Source organism: Photinus pyralis, unplaced genomic scaffold (genome assembly GCF_008802855.1).
Source record: "Photinus pyralis isolate 1611_PpyrPB1 unplaced genomic scaffold, Ppyr1.3 Ppyr1.4_LG8, whole genome shotgun sequence".
In the NCBI taxonomy this organism is placed as follows: domain Eukaryota; kingdom Metazoa; phylum Arthropoda; class Insecta; order Coleoptera; family Lampyridae; genus Photinus; species Photinus pyralis.
In genome coordinates, this window is record NW_022170819.1 from 32741007 (window position 1) to 32763620 (window position 22614).

The 22614-nt window shown below is 37.8% G+C and overlaps 1 protein-coding gene across 1 annotated transcript in view; it reads left to right on the top strand.

Moving 5' to 3' along the window:
• Positions 1-22614, top strand: part of LOC116179548 — a 49862-nt gene that overhangs the window by 2209 nt on the left and 25039 nt on the right. The window contains exons 2-3 of the mRNA XM_031499344.1: positions 9424-9515; positions 9569-9670. Coding sequence (XP_031355204.1) covers positions 9424-9515; positions 9569-9670 — 194 coding nt within the window. The remainder of the gene's footprint in view (positions 1-9423; positions 9516-9568; positions 9671-22614) is intronic.

The following is a 22614-nucleotide window of genomic DNA, read 5'->3' on the forward strand; positions in this document are numbered from 1 at the left end:
TCTATAAGTGTAATATCTGGTCTATTATTGTGGATAGTTTTGTCTGTGAGTAGTGTCCTGTCCCAATATAATTTGTGTGTGTTGTTTTCAAGTATTATCTGTGGCGTGTATTTGTAATATGGTGTCTTATCTGTTATGAGATTGTGTTTAAGTGCTAATTTTTGATGTATGATTTTAGCTACCTGATCGTGTCGATGTTTGTATTCAGTTTGTGCGAGTCGTGTGCATGCCGATATTATATGTTGGATTGTTTCTGATGTTTGTGAACAGAGTCGACAAGAATCGTTTGTCACTGTTTTGTCTTTATGTATGTGTTTTTTTATAGTTGCGTGTATTAATGACCTGGTCTTGTATTGCTAACATGAAACCCTCAGTCTCCGGGAAGATATCACATTCAGACAACCAAGTGTGCGTTGCGATAGAATCAACACAATCCTGACTAACCTCTTGTGGAAATCGTCCATGTAACGGCTTTTGGTTCCATGTCTGTATGTTATTTGTGATGTATGTAAGTTTGGATGGAGGTGGGAGTATATTAGTTTCGTGTAGGTTAAGTGGTGTGTAAGATTTGTCTGCATATGTTACTGTTTTGTGTAGAACTGAAGTATCTGTTTTGTTATAAAAGTATTGTCGCAACTTGTGTATTTGTGTTTGGTGCAATATTTTTATATCTGTAAGTCCTCTACCTCCTTCCGAACGAGGAAGGTAAAGTCGTATAGTAGAGGAGTGAGGGTGATGTATATGGTGTTTTGTTAATAGTGTACGTGTGTTTCTCTGTATTTGTTCTAAATCTGTATTTGCCCAACGTATAATCCCAAAAGAGTATGTAAGCACTGGTGTGGCATAAGTGTTAATAGCTTTGATTGTATTTCTACCGTGTAATTTTGTTTTAAGTATACTGCGTACTCTTTGCAGGTATTGTGTGATAAGTGTTTGTTTTATACTCGTATGTTTAATGTGTGTGTTTTGCTGAAAACCAAGATACTTATAAGTTTCATTCTCGTCCATGGAATTTATTAAATTACCCTGTTTTAGCTCATAATCTAAAAGTTGTCTTTTTCCAGCTGTGATGTGTTGTGTTTTACATTTATCGATTCCAAAGTCCATTTGTATGTCACGTGAGAATGTTTCGGTGATGTGCAGAAGGTGATTAAGTTTTATGCTTGTGGAAGAGTATAATTTAAGATCGTCCATGTAAAACAGGTGTGTAATGTTGTGATGTATTTCGTGGTTGTGTTTAATATTGTACCCAAAGTTAGTAGTGTTGAACAAATATGAAAGTGGATTAAGAGCAAGACAAAACCAGAGCGGACTTAAAGAATCGCCTTGAAAAATTCCTCTTTTAATTTGTATTGGGTCGGTAATAAGTTTTGTGTCGTTTAGTGTAAGCGTTAACGTAGTGTTCCAACATGACATTATGTAATTGAGGAATTGTGTAATATTGTTGCTGACTTTGTATATTGAGAGTACTTGTTGTAACCAAGAGTGTGGTACTGAATCGAATGCTTTTTTGTAATCAATGTATGCAGTGTGTATTTTTCGTTTGTTATGTCTGGATTGTTCAAGTATAACAGAGTCTATAATGAGTTGCTCTTTACAGCCTCTGGAATACTTGGTACACCCTTTTTGTTCTTCGTATAGAATCTTGTTATCAGTACAGTGTTGGTATATTTTGTTTGTAATGCATGATGTAAGTATTTTGTATATTGTAGGAAGGCATGTAATTGGTCTATATTTAGATGGGTCTTGCGTATTGTTGTCTTTTGGGAGCATGTAAGTGATACCTTGTGTAAAGAATGCAGGAGTGCGATCTGGTGAATTAAGAAGTTCAGTAAATTGTTGTGCAAGGTAAGAGTGAGTGTAGGTAAAAGATTTCCACCAAAAGTTGTGAATGTTATCAATGCCTGGACTTTTCCAGTTATGTAAGTGATTAATAGTTTGAATGATGTCTGTTGTAGTGATGTTTGTGTTATTCATAGGAGTAATGTATTCAGTGCGTGTGGTTTCTGTGGTAATCCACGGGGCGTGTGGATTGTGTTTAATGTCTTTGGTCCATAAGTCAGACCAGTATTGCTGGAGTGAGTGTAGAGATGGTGGAATGAGTTTTTCATTAGTGCTGTTTTGTGTTAGTGATCTGTAAAATAGTTTTTCGTTATGTTTAAATTGTGTGTTATGGCGCTTTCTATCTGCAGTTTCCCTATAGCGTTTTAGACGGTTTGTGTATATTGATAGTTTTTGTGTCAGTGTTCTATGTTCGTTATAGTTTGTATTTTGTTCTCGTGTGGTGTGATTGTTTAGTTTTGTAGTTATGTGTTGTACTTGTCGTGTTAGTTTTGAAGAACGAGTTCCTTGTATGTATTGTGTAATCCGACCTAAGTCACGTCTGATATCATCGATGCGATTTATCAGGCGTTTTTCCCAGGCCGGGAGTGAGCGTTTTTTTGTTGTGTGCTGTTGTTTGTTTATTGCGATTCTTGCACCGTTACATCTAGAAACTGCAACCGCACCGCAATACACAACAAAGTGTAGTCGATGAAAGCTTGTGTTATTGTTAATGTAATTTGGTAAAATTTGGTCATTTAATGTTTGTGAAAGTGTGCGTAATTTTGTAGTGTGACTTTGTTTAGGTATTCGTGGTCTTTGTGTTGGGTCAGTGTTTGAGAATTCTAACAATGCATTGTCGAATTCTTTTTGAAGGGATGTGAGTGTTTGGTTCGTGTAATTATTTGTATCTATCGATGGCTGCAGTCTCGCAAATGTCTGTATTTCAGAGTTGTTTAGAACGGATATATTATTATTATTATTATTATTATTATTATTATTACATAATTCGTAACATCTTATGTACATCTTTAAGTAAAGAGTGTGAGTGAGTACATTTTCAACTCTAAATAGTAAACACAAACATTTTCTCAGTGTAGGTGCGCTGAAAATATTTTCTAATTACGTCTTGCACATCAAACGTTAACATAAATTACCGACGTTGCCTTTAGTTAATTATGTCCCGTAACACAATGATTCAAAGTATAAATCTTAATTGACGCAAAATGGCCGAGTTACACGCAAACGTTGGACAGAAACTGCGAAACGAGATAAGCGTGTAAGGTTCCCGTTCCCCCCACACCAAATACTTCAAAATTGAAGGTGGACTATCTAAATAATTAACGAACGCTTTTGAAAAGGTAAATAAGCTACTTATTTGCGATCATACCTACCTATACATACACAAACAATTTAAGTTGAGTACGCTGGTATCTTTTTAACAAAGCGAAGTAATTAATTTGGGAAAGTAGGGGGCGAGCGAATTTAAAACCGTCCGCGCCGAGTTTTAATATTAAATCAATAATCACTATAAATATTTGATAAATTCGAAATAAGCAATGTTTACACAGTTTTAATTCGCGGGAAACAGAGCAGATTATACGATTAAATATACAATTTCACTGAATTAAACATGAGATTTTAATTAATATATCCTCAACGTTGCGCTAATGTAATTACATCTAACCGAAATTAAAGTTTGGAGAACCTGTAATTTCTGCAAAAAGTGGTTGCTCTGCTTTACTGATGAAATGAGAAACGTAATTAAATTTTATCTTCATAAATTTTTAGTAAATTTTGTATACGCTTTAAATATAAATTTGAGTTTCCATTAAATATACATCGTGCGCCTTCTACTCTATGTGTACCTACCTCTCCCTTAATTTCATTTCTGGAAAGAATTTTTTTAGGAAATTTATCTTTTGCCTTTCCCAAAGTAAATTCATTTTTTATAAACCATGCGTCGTGTTATAAAATTATGCAACTGCGTCATTCGGTAGATTTACGTTTTAACCAAATGGATGGCGTTAGCTGTTTAGGTGGAAAGTGTGGGGTTAGGGGGCGGTTGGATGACACTTATAAAGTTTTTCGTGTAAACTTTCAGCTATATGCTTGTAGGAATTTTTACAGCACTTTAACATTTCAATTTAGAATGGAGGTACATTCACATGCTGTTTATACAGAGAATTAAATAGATAAAAACAAAATAATGTTACAAATATGTACCTACAATGTAATACAATTGTTGGGGTAAACCAAACTTTGCTTCACATATACCTACTTGAAAATCACCATACAATAGAGTTAAGCAAGTAAATAGTAAAATAGATTCTTATTAAGGTTTATAGAAAAACCAGCTAAAACAAAAGAATTATAATGAGGTCTCCACAAATGGATAACGCATCACACAAAATACATCCCCATAGATACTTAAAATTATAACTTACGTTACTCACAAACCTTAGTAACGTTACTATATAATTGAAATTCCCCAGTTTAACAAACCCCCAATCAACAATGATCGATTAACAAACTAATTACTGGATCATAACTTTCCACAAATAAATTTATTTATTTATTTATTTATTTATTTATTTATTTATTTATTTATTTATTTATTTATTTATTTATTTATTTATTTATGTATTTATTTATTTATTTATTTATTTATTTATTTATTTATTTATTTATTTATTTATTTATTTATTTATTTATTTATTTATTTATTTATTTATTTATATTTATTTATTATCCCTCTCTTGTTCTGGGCCCTCAACAGGCTTGTCACTCGCATAATGCTTTTTAGAGGTGCATCTGCAGAAGTTCTTATGTTGTTCTATACTACTCCGGTATTTACCTTACGAATTAACTAATACCTACGCTAAAGTGTTACGGAAGTGGTTCCTCTATTGGGGATCGATCCTTGATATATAATCTCGTTTATGGCCCGTTGAGTCATTTCACAGCAAATGGCCGCTCGTTATCAGCAGGTAGAAGACATGTCAAACGCTTCGGCACTCGTAGGCAAATGATGTGCTTAATCGAAGGTTACCCAAATTCATCTGTCGAACTAAAAATCGTATGTACGGTGACGTATCTGAAATTATACTGGTCCTGACCAGAACTAAAAATTCGAGCCCGAACTTGAACTAAAATTAAAACCCTAAAAGAAATCAAAGGTAACCCTCCTTCGTTGATGTCCTAAAAGTGTACCGGGTGACCCAATAAGACTGTTCCTCGGCCATATCTCGGGAACCGTTCGTCGCATGACTTGGGGTAAAAAAATTAATGGGTAAATCGGTTATGAAGAATCGCTGGAAAATATTTTCAAGTTCTAAAAATGACCACCAGAGGGCGTAACTGCGATCTTAAATTTTAAAATTGAATTTTCTTTAAATTTCGCATAATGAACTAAACATTCTTTTTTCATATTTTTAAAGAGAACCAGTTTATCTATCATTTTCGTAAAAATAAAAACTCAGTGATTTCAAAAACAAAGATGGCGTGGGGCGTTCAATTGTCTTTGCAATAACCTGCCTTAACTTCTTAACCTTTTGACCGATTGTAACAAATTTGATATCGTTGAAAAGAGCATTATTGCAAAAACAATTGAACGCCCCACACCATCTTTGTTTTTGAAATCACTTTTTTGTTTTTACGAAAATGATAGATAAACTGGTTCTCTTTAAAAATGTGAAACAATTTTTTTTAGTTTATTATGCGAAATTTAAAGAAAATGCAATTTTAAAATTTAAGATTGCACTTACGCCCGCTGTTGGTCATTGTTAGAACTTGAAAATATTTTCCAGCGATTCTTCATGACCGATTTACCCAATAATTTTTTTTACCCCTAAGTCATACGACGAACGGTTCCCGAGATATGGCCGAGGAACAGTCTTATTGAGTCACCCGGTACATACCAATTGTCGATGGAAAATTGTAGTACACAAATATCAGCCGAACCTATAGAAAGGTACACTATAACTACACGAGATGCAAATGGCGTTACTTACGATAAGGAAGAATAAAACGCAATTAAAATCCTCACTATAGGAGTTATAGGTGAATCCGTCCTAATTACTGTGGAATCCCCAATTTAATGAATCCAATCTCCAGAGGTAAATAAATATGCATGATGGCAATTAAAATTCAATGCATTCTAACTTACGCTCTCAGCTGTTTGTGTATAAGAAAGTGTAACTCGATACGGTTCTCGACAGAAAGAGGAAAGTAAATAAACCGTCAGCAATAGTAATGCTTTGTAATCGAGAAAATAAATCGTTACAAGCTAAGAAACATGTTTGAGGTTGGTTCATAAACTCATTTCGAAAGAATTATCTTGTTGGCGCACTACTATACAGAGAGTTCTTAACTGAACTATTAAAGATAAAACAATTGAGCCAATTACGCCTTAGCTCAAGTTACTCTTTCGAAGGTACACTCCTTCACAAGTTAAAAAGAAAACAGACTGTTGCGATCCTTCTAGAACGTTATCGAGGAGCCTTTAAGTCTATTAGTCACCGGAGATAAGGCCCGCGTGGCGCAGTTCAGTTGAAGCTGGACTGCGATACAAGGAGTCCCTGGTGCGAATCCGGGTGCGGGCATGGATATTTGTAAATGCATAGTGGGTTGGGTTGGTAGAGGAGCCTTGACTAAAACCCCGCCCAATCAAAAATAAAGGCATAAATAAATAAATAAATAGATAAAAAATAAATAAAAGCAGATGCGTTACGTTACAGTACATTCATAATTTTCATATTTGGTACTGTTATAATTTCTCTTTAATTATAATTATGATCCAATAGCCAATTAGATTTAACTCCGGCGTGGGCCAAGTTTCCACAAATTCAGCAAAAAGCACGGTACTGAGCATGCTTGATAACCATGACTGCAAAATCCCCGTCATTGCGTCACGTCCACCAACTTCCTGGCGCTTTCAGCTTTTACACGCATTCACAAAGTCACGACTGTATCCAGGAATCACTACCACTACCACATATAAAATTTAAAAAAATTCCGACAATCTTACTAGTAATTTTGATTTTATTTTCGTAGGATATCTACAAATTAATGTTAGTATCTTGCAAATTGAGCCGAAGGTTAATTCGTCACACAAAATTGTTTTTATCCTATACAAGGAGAAACTTACATTTTCTCGCCTGTGTGAGGACGCGAAAGAAGACAATTGCACGCATGGAGCGAGAAAATTCAATTTTGTCTGCTAGGCGAGAAAAAAATACGCCTTATGTAAGCTAGATGGCGCGGTTGTAATAAAATGTCAAAGAAGTTATTTCTTTTTAATTAAATAAGAAACATAAAATCGTCAACACTGATTTAATAATTAAATTTACCCTATGTTCACTTTATTTTACTGAATTCAAGAATTTATTTAATTACCGCGAACCTATACCTATCAATGTTTCGTGAATTTGAATACTTTCCCAATATCACGTGACCAATTCAAACGTTTCAAACTGAAGTCATAATCTCCCATTTACTTTCAATAACGAGCATCTGTGTCAATACATTTAACACCAAGACGTACTTTGCACTGTAAGTAGAACACCGCTTATCCGCAATAAGTAGCATTTTAACATACGAGACTACTCCGAAGTTAAAATGTGTCCAGTGTGACTGTAAGGAATGAATAAATCTATTTATTAAACACATTTTTTTAAAATACAAGATCATCAAGGATTTAAAGTGTGCCCATTGCGCTTTCGTCGCCAAGCATAAATCCAGTCTTAAAAGCATCTAACATTTGACAAGACATGGATACTGCGAAGGATTTAAAATGTAACCGGTGTGATTTAGTCCCTGAAAACACACATTCAATTTTAAAACACATTTGTTAATACACAAGACCAGTAATAATTTCAAATGCGCCTGGTATTAATTACAACCCCTTAAATCCCGTTATTTTCTAAGGAAATAATCACGCGCCAGTGAAATGCCGGAAATGTGAACTCAGTTCGCACATGATCGGTATTCTCCACTTGCACCTCTGCTCTGTTGCACCGTGACTCCCTTCGGTGACTCCGCACTGTGCAATCGCAAGCGCGCTAGACTTTGAATTTGCGTTGAACTGTATTATAAGGGAAAGGGGTAAATCTACGAGTAAAAAATATACTCGTGGACCCACTTAGATTGCACCGTTTCGTAAAATTTTTTTCGCGTAGTCAGCAGGAAACGTGGAAATAAACAAAACAAACGCGTGCACGTTGACGCGTTAAAGCAAATCCAAATTCAAGCGCTTGCGGTCGGACGTTGTTGAGGGATTAATTTTAAATGTAAGTGCATAGGATAAAAAATATTGTGTGCACCACGGCACGAAAGGTGTTTTCCGGGCCTCAGGAAGTGGCCAGCCTCGGCTGCGCCTCGCCTGGCCATATCTTCCTTCGCCCCGGAAAACAACCACTTTCCCGCCTTGGTACACAAAGTACTATTAAACCATCCTTTCCAAGAGAGTGGACCTAATTCTCTCTCTACTTGAAAAATTGAAATCGTCGCACTTCTGCTTCAAGTCACTTAAAATGTAAATAGTTCAAAATATTTGCAAAATTACGAAAATTCCAAAAAATGTATTACACAACTTTTGGTTAACACCTGAAATAAATTTTGGGCACGAATGAAAAAATCTGAGATCAAAACTATGGATACGAATAAACACACAATTCATTGATTGACAATGACAAAAATTTATCCCGAAACACAATGAAACAAAATAAAACAAAATACCCGAAAGAAAGGAAAGCTTACAAAGCTTGTTTGGACATATTACTCCGCACACAGACGGTGGTCAAATAAAATAAGAAGTTTAAAATTACTTACATTTTTTTGCTTCATAACCCAACTGGTTGCACAAGGTTTGCGAAATTCACGCTAGAATTAGATGACAAACAAAACTGGGTTGAAGAATAAAATTAAAAAATTTTAGGTGGCTGCTCGGACGCTAGAAACTTTTAACTTTTAATAATCAGGGAACCTTAACTACACTGCTCACTCGACAAACTTTTTTTTACGTAGACGGAAAACACACAACTTTGCTTAACTTGCTGCTGTGACCATTTCGGAAAAAAAAATTATTTGCGCAAAATCATCCGCTTCAAACGCGCGACGGATTACAAGATGAAACTCAATAAGTCACATTGTTCGTATTTATCGTAATATTTTCTAATTCGCAAGTTATCCCCCGATTATGAAAGCCACCGAAACTGTTTGTTTACAGGTCCTTAAACTTCGCTACCGTGGTCGTACGCAATTTCTACGTAAATATCGCACGCTCTTTGCGCTAAGTTAGAGGTAGTTTAATACTTAACCCTGTCTCACTTCCAGGCGCGAAATATCCCACGGTATTTTACAGGTCGTACACTTATCTTTACTCGCCATTCAATGCCAATTTCGCACAAAACAAAATCCACCCGGCAGTAATTCACAGGTGGTTGACCCAAGTTCGCCCACGATTTTTTCCAGAACAACCAACGTATCACAACTTTGCATCTGCCGTAACGCAAACCTAACCTTTTTCCGCCAATAAATAATGTTAAGTAACTAATCTTGAGTTTTTAAACGCATTGTCTGTAGAATGTTTTTTATTTGCAGATACTAGTTACTCCTACCATCCGGCAATTCACGATGACACCTTCGTTAGGAGAAAACAAAGAAGGAATAGGACAACGTTTACACTACAACAGGTGAGTGGAACACATACAGGATGGGCCCATACCGAGTGTACTATTTGTTACAGTTGGAGGAATTGGAAAACGCATTTGCTCAAACCCATTACCCGGACGTATTTACCAGAGAAGACTTAGCGATGAAAATTAATTTAACGGAAGCGCGTGTACAGGTAAGATAGTATATCATTTTCGAAATTGGGTTCGACAAAAGCTCGAAATTCAATTCCGACAAGACTAATGATCGGGTAAAGCCTTAATATATGAAGTGAATGTAAATAAATATCTTACAGGCAGTAATCATCAGTTTCAATAAAAAGGAAAGTCCCTTTTCAGCGAAGCTAATGCCGTCGGAATCGCGGCGCGAACTCAGTTACACGTGGCTTACTTCAAATCAGACTTTATCCTCTGTTATTGCGAACATGTCACCTTCAATAAGGGCCCGAGTAACTTCGAAAATCCCATTCTTTTTAGTAAATATCTTCAGATTCAGTTGCCAGAACTCGTTATGGGGCCAATTCGATTATTTCTCAGGTGACGCCCCACCCCGCCAAATACGTTTATTTGCACAATAACGAAATTTAAGATAAGAAGAGAGAGGTAAAGTGGCGATGACAGATGTCAATAATCTCGAAACACGTTCCGAAGAGGCATTAGCGATAAAGTAGTTTCCGGCGGAGGCTTAAAACTTATTTTCATCCGCGCGCGGCCATATTCCCTCCAAGGATTTATGATCTTTATTACTAATCTTGGCGATCGTAATCAGCTTGAAAAATTACCAATTACCGCGCGCTTTTGCGGATGAGAATAAATGAAGGTTGTACGACTGCTGGTTAAGGACCACTGCAAACCCTATGAAAATATGCAGGCGGGCATATTTAGTTTCCAATTTCCTGCTGCTCGTTTTACATGTTGCAGATTAAATGTACTTAATACTTTAATTATTTTACATTGTATCCAACAGAAAACGCAACGGGCTCATTGAATTATGAAGTGGCAGTATAAAAGGCCGGAGCTTCATAATTTACCATGGAATTTTAAGTCGCAACACTTTATTATTATTATCAAATATTGTACAGCTTCAATGCCAAATATGAGCTGTTAAAAATAAACGAATTGATCGATTAACAAGCCATAATTATTGCGTATTAGTAACGAAACGCTAACAAATTAACTTAACGTTTATATCTGCTGATGAATTCGTCAATTGAGTAAAACGCATTATTTAATCAATGGGATTTAATCGGCATCGTCAATTGATTTTGATCGACAAGTTTTAATTCTGCCGATATTTAATTTTCTATTATAGTAGAAGGCCATCGTTTCAAAATTCCACAGAGATGACGAACCAAAAAGGGCTTCTATTCTGAAGATATTTTCGGTTCCTCGTTGACGTTTCACTTCATTTTCACCCTCCCTGTGTAAAACTGAGAAGGAATGTAACAAAGGAATTAATCAATGAAATACATTTAAATTATAAATTCTTAAGGAGAAGGCGTCTACAATCACAACACGTTCCAAATTGAATCGACTCGACCAACTCATTACTGACATTTAAGATTAAAAAAAAATGTTGGTATTGTCATAACCCAGGTACACCCGACAAGCGACTGCACAAGTCAAAACCAAAAATCAAAACTCCCGCCAAATCTAACGGAAATCTATAGCACGCGATCGTCACTTGTCCTATCACCACCACGAGAGTAGCTCTAGCGACTTCATTGATTGCGTGAAGGAAGAAGAAAGAAATAGCTTCCCCTTCCAGAAACTTTCTCTCTTGCTTTTTTTTCTAATTTGCATCTTACAATCACATTATAATAGTGTTCAACCCGTACTACACGTCGGAGAATTTTATTTCTCCCTTCATTGTGACTTTACACCCATATTTTAAATATTGTACCACTATCTTTCACCGAAATCAACTTAATTACTAAGACTAGGGCATGACCTGTCTCATTATAATATAGGGGTATCTTAAGGTTAAATAGATCAGACATAACCTCTCATTATATTTAAAGTATGTGGGGTTTTGAGATCCGTCCCATAACAGTATTCAATTAACATAAACATTGAGGAGTCATGAATAAACATTACATTTGGCATTTATGCAAAATAAGATATACTACGCCTCCACAAAACAATCAAAACCCCTGACCCATCGCACAAGCCGATCACAAACATGGTAACTGAATTTTGAAATAACCTTCCTGCGAATTGTTACTAGTTATTTATTATACGCTTTCCTTTTACGATCGAGTATAATACAAAACTTTATTCCATATTACAGACGCCAATCATTATATAGCTTCTGAAAATTCGGAATTTGATTTAGACCTCAAAAATAGCAAGCTTACGTCTCGTAGTTTCCATGAAAATATTATTGTTTTCGTTCTCCGCGTCCCATTTCTAATAAAAATGACAGATGTCATTAGAATGCACGGTCATGTGTTTCTCTTTCTATACGTGTAGAAAGTTCCATATCACAAAACCAAAAACTGTCCTACACTAGCTCATTCGCAAATTTTGGTTACATCTGCCATGTAAACGACACCCCGTTCGTGCTTCATATTTGTAAGTTGTGTAATTATGAACTAAAATGTTTTCCAGTTGGTATGATTGTTAAAAAAACTGACGTAGTATGCGGTTGAAGGCAGCTCATATGCCGCTCGTACGAAAAATACACGTTACGAATAGGATATTGCAAACTGACCAACTTGCTGAGCTTTGTTTCTCCGTCGCTCACCCGGATTTTATTTAGACACTCCGTTCTTCATTTTACCCACACAAAAAATTTATACCGACCCGCTTGAAACTTGGTCTTTTATTAATACAACCACACTTTTAACTTCCTGGAAGTTGAAATTTCGCATTACTGCCCCTGCGTCTCCGCTAACTTTAACTTTTTCTAAAATAATTTTGGTTATTTCGAAATCATCGGAAAACCTGAGCTCTAAGGCGACCGTTGCTCGTCTCCCACATTGCTCTTTCCTACAGTTGCCCCGTTGAACAATGGAACAAATGAAAATTGACGGCTCGTCTCAACCGGAAAGGTTTCCATGGATTCCGACTATTCTTATCTTAATCGGCTCTGGGTATCAAAACCCCGATACGGTTCCAACGCAATTGTGACGGCGACCTTCTATCTCAAAACCTACGCTTTTTAAACGCACCATTCTGTCACCATATACCTGTCATTACTATTCATATGAAGAGGTACATATGAAATTTTATACAACCTCAACCGTTACACAAAATCCACAAGATATCCTACATTCTATCAACACCCTGTATATTCAATTTTCAATGAAAGCTAACCAAGCCTGTGGAAAATTCCGCCCTCGCTAACTACGCAACGAAAACTACAATATGCCCTAACTTGTACTCACACCCTGTAATAATCTTCCCTTAACTTTGCCTTAACAATTGATAAATCTAACGCTGACGTCAAAACACGATAACAATTATATTCAGAACTCGCATTTCCTATAAACGTAATGAAACTTCTACGTAGGTACATGATAAAGCATTACGTATGTTCTATCTCGTGTAAAATCATTGAGTAACGTTACAAAACGTGGACGTCGAGTCGAACATTACAACTGGGGACTACGATTGAAACAAAATAAAAGTAAAACCCTTCAATTAATAGGAGGGTTATTAGAAAATAATGCTATTACGGCGACGATTTACTGTGTTCAAGATGTACTCAGGATCTTGGTTCAGTTAATGCATTAGTAGAAACCAATTTTTCGGTCTACTACCAACGCATGGATATGTGACAGTACTCAGGACTAATTGGCTACGAAAACGCGAACTCGGCTGAAATAATGGCCTGTGGTTTACAGAACCAAAATTTAAGGTTTACTTCTGGCCTCACTGGCAGCTGCAGTAAGCTTTTTACAACTACCTTAAACCAGCAGAAATGTCTGTGAAACACTTCCATGTACGAGTATATTCATGAAATGATAACATTAAAATATAAAAAAACAAAATAGGCAAGCAAAATTTAACATAATTTATATATTTATTTCCAATTACAAATAATTGCCATTAGCCGGACGCATAATTTCGCACGGCTTAATTTTAATTAATAATAATTAACGTTGGTCGGAAACATAATTTCGCAAAGGTTACATTTTAGGTACCAAAAAGTAATGAATATGAGCGCAACGCAATTCAATTAAGTAATGTCCTTCAATTATACCCCCAGTGGCTATATACCCTTCATGAAAAATGCATTCATCTCGAGGCAATTAGACCATAAGCAAGTTACGTGAATTATATAGGTTTCGTGCAAATTAGTATGTATCCAGTGCAATTAATCAATGCTAAATGAAAAGATGCTACCTTTCAGTACTGTAAGATTCAAACTTCATGAACAGTGCCCAACAATCCTGCACATTTTACTAGCTTTGCTCTGCAATCGAGTTTCTACCACTGTCCGCCTCCTTTACAACCAAAATATAAAAATGTCTTTTATTAAGTTACATACACACAATCACAGTAAAAAAAAACTAAATGGCATATTTCAAAATTAAAGTAATGCAACTTAATGGGCGAAGTTCAGTTAGTGGAGGCGACCGCCTCCAATTCTGTTCTTCCACTCAACCCATACAACACTATAGAACCAGATAAAGCTATTAGACACGCTTGAAACGTAAATTTTTCTTTCTTCTGGTATTGCTTTAGTCGCATAACCGAATTATTTGTGGGCATGATCTATATAAACATTGTGATGATTTAGGGGCATAGTAACATAAATTCCAAAATTTCCAAGGTACGTCCGGTATCTGATATTACGAACAATCTCGATAAGAATTTAATTTTAGTAATAAGAGCAATTCAGCAACCTCCCCTACAATTCCAAAGAAACTAAATTATTTAACAACTTTTGAGTTAACACCTGAAGTGATCCTGGGAACGAATAGAAAAATATATCTTGGAAACTTTCTCCTGGGTCGTAATTTGGACTCGATTAAACACAACGCTAATCATTTACAGATAAAACAGATTTATTCGACAAAGACATTCAATAAAGGTGTAAAAAAAATGACACTCTGGGCCAGGGACAAATACCACGCAACAGTCGATCGATTGAAACAAATTAATGTTTTAATTAGCCTAACATCCGGTCAACTGCGATTCTCTTTAAACTCGCTTTAATCTTGATTTCTACAACACTGATTTTGATGTTAGCTAGCTACACACACTTTTCACAGTCCGGCCTTGGGTAAAAGGATAATTCAGACGAATCGAATGGGACGCCTTCCGCTGTTACGCTGTAGACGGCGACCGTGAACACCACTGTATTTATTAAACCTAGCCTCGGCTAAAAGGCTTTAAAGAAAGGCTTGTCTATGCGATAATTGCTCGATAAGTACAAACTCAGACTACGACGTATAAAGCCCCATTCAGCTAGGTGGTAGTGCAGTGCTGTTGCGGTGCGGTGCCTTTTTATAAAGCCCCATTCACATAGGTGGTAGTGCGGTGCCGTTGCCTTGTTGTGCGGTGCGAGTCGGTGCTGTCAAGTTGACATTTGCTTTCACAATCACCGCAAAATTGGCCCGCCTACACAAGTATGACCAATCAACGACAACAGCAACAAATATGTTATGCTATTGGTGCTTGCTAACTACCACCTATGTGAATGGGGCTTAAAAGTTTGAATTACGCATATACCCATATGACAATTCACAATGACATGTGCAGTGCAGACGAATTGCAGCCGCGTGCCGAAAGTATTGTAACGGAAATGCTCCAGACATGACGTCGCCTTTGGCGCTCTGGAATTTTCTACGCGCGCGATAGTAGGAACATTCGAGAATGTACTGGACTTACATTGCTTGCGTGTATAAATGGTTGCGGATCGAACATCGCGGCAGTCTACTACCGATCGAGTACGGACGAAACATAGAGCGCGAAAAGCTGATATAAATTTCGAAGTGTGTGATATAAATAATCGATATAAATTGTACGGATTTTATAGTGTTTTAGTTTTGTTTAATAAATATTGATATAAATCGAACCCGAATTTTATAAATAACGTTACATTGGTGTCAGAAGTGGGATTAATTAAATTAATTAAAAGTAAGTGCTTGTGCTTGTGTATGCCTGTAACAAGATCTGCTGCCGCTAAAATGGAAGAAACGATGCTCAATTTGCTCCAGCAAATCCAAAATGGCCAACAGGTGTTGCAACAAGAAATGAAAAGCACCCAAGAAAATTCTAGAAATATTCAAGAGAAGTTGGAAGAAAATTCTAGAAATTTTGAAGAGAAGTTCGAGAAAATGGAAGAAAATTCTAGAAGGATTAATGAAGAAAATTCTAGAAATATTGAAGAAAAGTTCGAGAAAATGGACGAGAAGTTCGAAAAGATGGAGGAAAATTCTAGAAAGATTATCGAAGAAGTCTCTAAATCAATTGAAGAAAAAGTTGAAGATAGAATTACGGAAGTTTCCAAAACATTTAAGGCAACATTCGTCGAGATTGAGCACAAGTATGAAGAGCTGCGCGAGCAATTCTTGCGACTGACTACGGAAGAGCGTACTAGTAGTGCCCCAGATGAATTACTGATGGACCGTCTTCTTGAGGTGCCACAGTCTACTCATTACAAGAAGGTCGACCCAGAAACAAATACGAGAGTAGAAGGCGACGTTCAGCAAGCCCGAATAAAGCCACCTACTTTTGATGGTAAGATTCCTTGGACCACGTACGTTCGACAGTTTGAAGCAGCGGCTGCGGCAAATAAATGGACTCTTCAAGACAAAACTACAGCCCTGATTCTTGCTCTGAGAGGAGATGCTCTGGATGTGTTGCGGACTATCCCCGAGGATCAACAGAACTTCCAACAAATAGTAGCGCGACTCGAAATGCGATATGGCGATAAACACCTTCAGCAAGTTTACTATGCCCAAGTCAAGAACCGAATGCAGAAACCTGGAGAAAGTTTGCAGGAACTTGAAGCGGACATCGCTAGACTGATTCGATTGGCATACCCTACGGCACCGGAGAGCTTTCTTGATCAACTGGCTGTACAAACATTTATCGATGCCGTTCGTGATGGAGATGCCCAGCAGGCTTTGAGACTGGCTAGGCACGACAAAATTGAGAAAGCTTTGGCCCATGCGTTAGAATTCGAAGCCGCCAAGAAAGCTAGTCATGGAAGTGCGCGAGTACGTATGGTGGAACCTCGCAGTGAGAGCCGGGTAAGAACCATCGAAGAGGAAGGTGGCTCTGAAAGTTTTGAAGAAAAGGTCAGTAAAGTAGTGGAAGAAAAGGTCAGTAAAGTAGTGGAAGAAAAGATCAATAAAGCAATACAGTCACTGGCAAAGAAACGTGAACCACGGCGAGATTGGACACGTTCGCCGCAACTGCCAAAAACCATTGCAGCAGTCGGAAAACTAAGAAAGGTCGACAGGAAGGGGCTATCGTCGACCTGCAGAAACAAAGCCCCGATCTTCACTGTAAACATTACGTCGTCTGGAAAAGTTCACAATAATGCAGACGCTTTGTCAAGAAGACCGTGCAAGGACAACTGCACACATTGTTCTAAAATAGAAGACAAGATTGGCCATCTGCGACGAACAACTGTAGAGAGTGAGGAATGGAAGCCAAGCGAAATCAAAACGGCCCAAGAAAACGACCCAAGTATAAAAACTGTTCTGAATTGGATGCGCCACGGACAAAGACCAGGCTGGCAAGACATTAGTGCCACAAGTCCTGAAGTAAAGAGTTATTGGGGCCAATGGAATAGCCTGACTCTGAAAGACAACCTGTTGTATAGGACCCTTGAAAGTGAAGATGGCACCGAATCGACGCTGCAATTAGTAGTACCTAGAAGCAAAGTGTCGGAAGTATTGCGAAAATTGCATGACGGCGCTTCCGGAGGACACTTTGGTATTACGAAAACGTTGCAAAGGGTACGTGAGCGATTCTATTGGGTCAACCGTAAAGAAGATGTCCGGCGATGGTGTCAAAAATGTGAGTTATGTGCTACTGGAAACGGACCAGTTTCCAAGAAGAAGGCACCCATGAGGCAGTATAACGTTGGTAGTCCGATGGAACGAGTTGCTATCGATATCGCAGGACCGTTTCCCGAGACAGATGGCGGAAATAAATATATCCTAGTCGCTATGGATTATTTCACAAAGTGGACTGAAGCTTACGCCATTCCAAACCAAGAGGCAGCAACAGTTGCAGAAGTGTTGGTAAAGGAGTTCTTTACACGTTTTGGTGTTCCTATAGAAATCCATTCAGACCAAGGAAGGAACTTTGAATCGGCTTTGTTCCAAGATGTTTGTCGATTGGTAGGAGCCAATAAAACCAGAACAACACCTTTGCATCCTCAGTCAGATGGAATGGTGGAGAGAATGAATCGAACGATGGGTAAATATCTTTCAAAAGTCGTGGCAGAACATCAGAAAAATTGGGACCAGTACCTCCACCTGTTCCTTATGGCATATCGATCAGCCGTCAACGAGACCACGGGTCAGACTCCTGCCTGCCTTATGTTGGGTCGTGAACTACGCCTTCCATGTGATCTCGAGTTTGGGCGTAAACCCCATGAAGAATATGTCGCAGGTGAAAATTATGTTGACCAACTAAAGGCGAAGATGAACGATATTCACGACTTGGCTAGAAGTCATATTCAGATTGCCAGCGATCGCATGAAAAATCAATACAACCTCCGCTCGGCCAATGAAACTTTTGAAGCTGGAGATCTGGTATGGCTGCACAATCCACAGAGACGAAGAGGTCTTTCTCCCAAGCTACAAAGACAATGGGAAGGTCCGTATGAGGTGATCAAGAAAATAAATGACGTGATATATCGTATCAGAATGAACCACCGGAAACCGAAAGTTGTCCACATTAATCGACTCGCACGATATGCCGGATCCAACAACAACGAAGAAGTTAGAGGTATTCGAGAAGAGGAACGCAGCTTTGGGATCGAGCCAAACTTTAACGATTTTATGTCAAATTACGCCCAGCGGAAGAAAGCTCGATTTGGCGTTACTCAGGAAATTTGCCAAAATATTTTTGAGCTTCCGGTTAACGTTTCCATCGCCCATTGTGTCGCCGAAGACCTTCGCATGGGTAGAGGTATAGCTTCCGTATTCCGGAAAAGATTTGGAAGAATAGACGAGTTGATAAAGCAAAGACCACGAGTGGGTAAAGTACTGCGCTTGGAAGATAGTCAACGCTCTTTGTTCTACTTGGTTTCAAAGAAAACGTCAGAAGGCAAACCCACCTATGAAAACCTCTGGTCTGCTTTAAAAAACTTAAAGAAACTCATGGCATACTATGACATAAATAGCTTGGCGATCCCGAAGATTGGATGTGGTTTAGATGGGTTGGACTGGAAAATAGTGCGAACCATGATCGAAGTGATTTTTAGAAACACTAGCGTTCGAATTACAGTATGCTGCTTCAACCCACAGGGGACGACCCTCCGCAAAACTGTGGACTGTTACTTTTTCAAGAAAGGTGTTTGTCGAGCAGGCTCTGACTGCAGATTCCGACACGAGGCATTAAAAAGTAATACTAACGCAGTTTCTGAACGAGACGTCCAGAATTAAGAAGGGGGCAGTGTAACGGAAATGCTCCAGACATGACGTCGCCTTTGGCGCTCTGAAATTTTCTACGCGCGATAGTGATTTTGTGTAGGAATATTCTAGAATGTACTGGACTTACATTGCTTGCGTGTATAAATGGTTGCGGACCGAACATCGCGGCAGTCTACTATCGAACGAGATCGAGTGCGAACGAAACATAGAGCGCGAAAAGCTGATATAAATTTCGAAGTGTGTGATATAAATAATCGATATAAATTGTACGGATTTTATAGTGTTTTAGTTTTGTTTAATAAATATTGATATAAATCGAACCCGAATTTTATAAATAACGTTACAGTATGTAAACTTCAAACTTTCTGCACTACAGTTAGCAAGCACCAATAGAAGCGCAACATATTTGTTGCTGTTATCGTTGATTGGTCATACTTGTGTAGGCGGGCCAATTTTGTGGTGATTGTGAAAGCAAATGTCAATATGACAGCACTAGCCCGCACCGCACAACAAGGCAACGGCCCCGCACTACCACCTATCGGAATGGGACTTAAGTCAAATCTCTTACAGCACATTAAGTTTTATCTATTGCAACTTTACAATCACCAAGACTGACTGTCCAAAAACAAACTGACTGCTATACACGCCCATTTCACGACGTTTACTTGAATTTGCGTCTTCGATAAACTCCCACCGGTTTTCTTACGGTAAACATCTGCTTATCTACAGCTTAATTGGCTGTTAGGCAGCGATCACGAACTCCTTATCGCTCTGACCGGAGATAAACTTTTATAATAACACAATGCAATTGTTACCAGGTAATCTTAAATTTTTTAACACATATTCAACTTTACAATTACAAATCAAGATAAACAAGGCGTTCACGCGCCCTTTTACCTAGTCGTTCGTGGAAGATTTTTCTCCAAAACGGAAAATCTTAATAGTTTTTGCAGCAGATGGAAATTTAACGGAGCCAAATCAGGCGAATAGGAGAGGCAGGAAATTGGAATCGCAAATCGACCAATTTCTGAGACACAAGGCGGCGCGCGAATGTTTTCCTTCGGTAAATCGGGCCGTTTCTCCGCGATTGCTGCCCGAAAACGTTCCAAAAGTGCCGAATAGTTGATTGTTTACTCTTTTCAAGATAGTTGCATCTCAGAAAACGGATGCCATCACCTTCCCGCCAGACGAAACCGTCTATAGATGACGCATAGAGTTCACTCAATTCTTTCGCAATCGGCTGAAATCCTTCTTCAGTGTCCAAACACTCATTGGCAAATCATGGAGTTTGTCGATTTAGCAAGGGATGTCGGTGTTCCATCTCCAAGCAGAAACAATTTAGTGTGGCTAGCACAGGTACCACCCGCACACCTGCGCAGACAGACAGCCAGCGGTCATCGAGAGTTTATTTGAATCCTGGTGCTTCAAAACGTGTATTTCCGTTAAAAAAAGGGGGGGGTTCATTTTTTACCCCAATGCAATACCTACCTCACTAACGTGCGGGTGGTCACACTGCGATGAAATCCCACTATGGGTTTCAACTTTTACCCGATCTTAGTAGTTGAGTATTATAAGATATACAAAGTGGTTTTATTAAAGGGCTGGTTTCTTCAAAATCTTGTTGTTTGATTGTTCTTTTAAGTTTCTCAATAAATTATTGCTTTATAGTTTTTTTTAACTCGATGGTTGCCAGATGCGGCGCCGATCAAGTAATTGCGTCAGAAAGCGAGAGCCAGTCAGGTTGGAGATTAGGTATAGTTAATGGGCTATACGTGTCAGTTTCTAATGTAATTTTCTCCATTTCTAACTAGATCTCATTCAAACGATTGGCAATGCACATGCTTGATACTTTTCCTCACACTCACAGAAATGTAGTTTAACCTGTCACCATTAAATAACTCTTCGATCATTTGAACATTAAGAAATAGGAGACTTATCAAACGGCCCTTGTACTTTACGACATTTGAATTACCAACATGTCTGTTTGATTTTGGAAAACTCGATAAGCATGAAATAAATTAGAGCTCTTCTTTCGTTGTTTTTTGCCTTCTTTTGTTTCAATGAATAAATATTACTTACATGATGGTTTGTTAAATATGTATGGTTACAATCCTTACACAATTCACATTTTCCTTTCGTTTCAAAAGTACTCTCTTGAAAATCGTGAAAAACCAAAATCACAAGAAGAATCCTTTGAAGAATCTGAAATGCAGTTTGAGAACCATACGAGAAATACCCTAAACTGGATAAATTCAAATTTGATAGTTAGAAAGTGACTTTGGTTTCTCTTTCTATATTCAATTTAGTGCATGCGCCCGTTTCACTAACCAAATTGGCATCAATAATGTACTAGAAAGTAACAAATCATAGATGTCTGCATTAAAACGGTTTAGGGCCATCAAACGGATTGAGTTGTAGTTAGGTAATTTCGGCTTATAAATGTATCACGCCCCGTAATTACTTGTGTGCCTCTAGTGCCGTTGGGGTTGTGGCGTACACATGCTTTCTATATACCCCTTTGAGTATTACGACAAACAAAGTAGATACTTCAATATGTTATTGTGTGGCTACATTATCGCCGCCAGTTATTTAATGTACGTGTATTGTTTGACCACATTCATATTTACATAATATACGATATTATATGGAGGAGTGTATCGAAGCAATCTAATATTTAAATTGCGTTTTGTGTGGACACGGGCGCTTTTTTTTTCTTTTTCGCATTCTACGCTTCGCCGAGGGTTTTACGGTGAGAGCTTTGGCAAACTAAAAATCGCGATGTAGAATCGAATTAAGTAAAAGCATGTCAGTTTTAATCCCATTTCAGTAACAGACATCAGAAAAAGTGTAGAGATTATTTGTTCTTAATGCGATAAAAGAACGTAAGAGCGCACGAAATGTTAGTGGGGAAAGTGTGTGATTAAAACGAATTTGATCTGGCGGAAAAGCTTCCCAAAGTAAATTTACGTTAAAAGTATATTACGAGTACGAACATGCTTTTATAAGTTATAAGTGGCCAGATTAGCGTTACGTTTTATGTTTAACAAAGTTTAAGTTGGTGTATATCGGAATCTGGAGTTTGCAAAATGCGAACAAATTGACCATATGGCGAGGCGCGGCGGCGGTTCGGACGAAAAAAAATATTGTTATTGTCGCCGTTTGCGATATCCTATAATTGGATATTTCCCCTCGATTCAGACAATCGCCGTTATTATTATCAAAAGTTAGCAAGCTCGTTAATCGCTCGTTAGGTCCAAATAAATTCGACGCATTGTCACAAATAATCCATTTCATTGTTAGTCATAGATTTCAACACTTGGGGTGACCCGTAATTACCCTCTTAGGTTTTACCTCTTTCCCCTACGTCATTTTTTATTGTTTATCAAACTGCGCAAAGCCATTTGTTACAAAATCGTATAAAACCGCTACATGCACAAGGGGCAAAGTTTTTTTTTTTCATCAACCACGACTATTTTATCACACATTTATATATTATATTTTAACCATAACGGTTTTAATTCATACCTGTTGCTGTGTGGCCTAGCAATTCC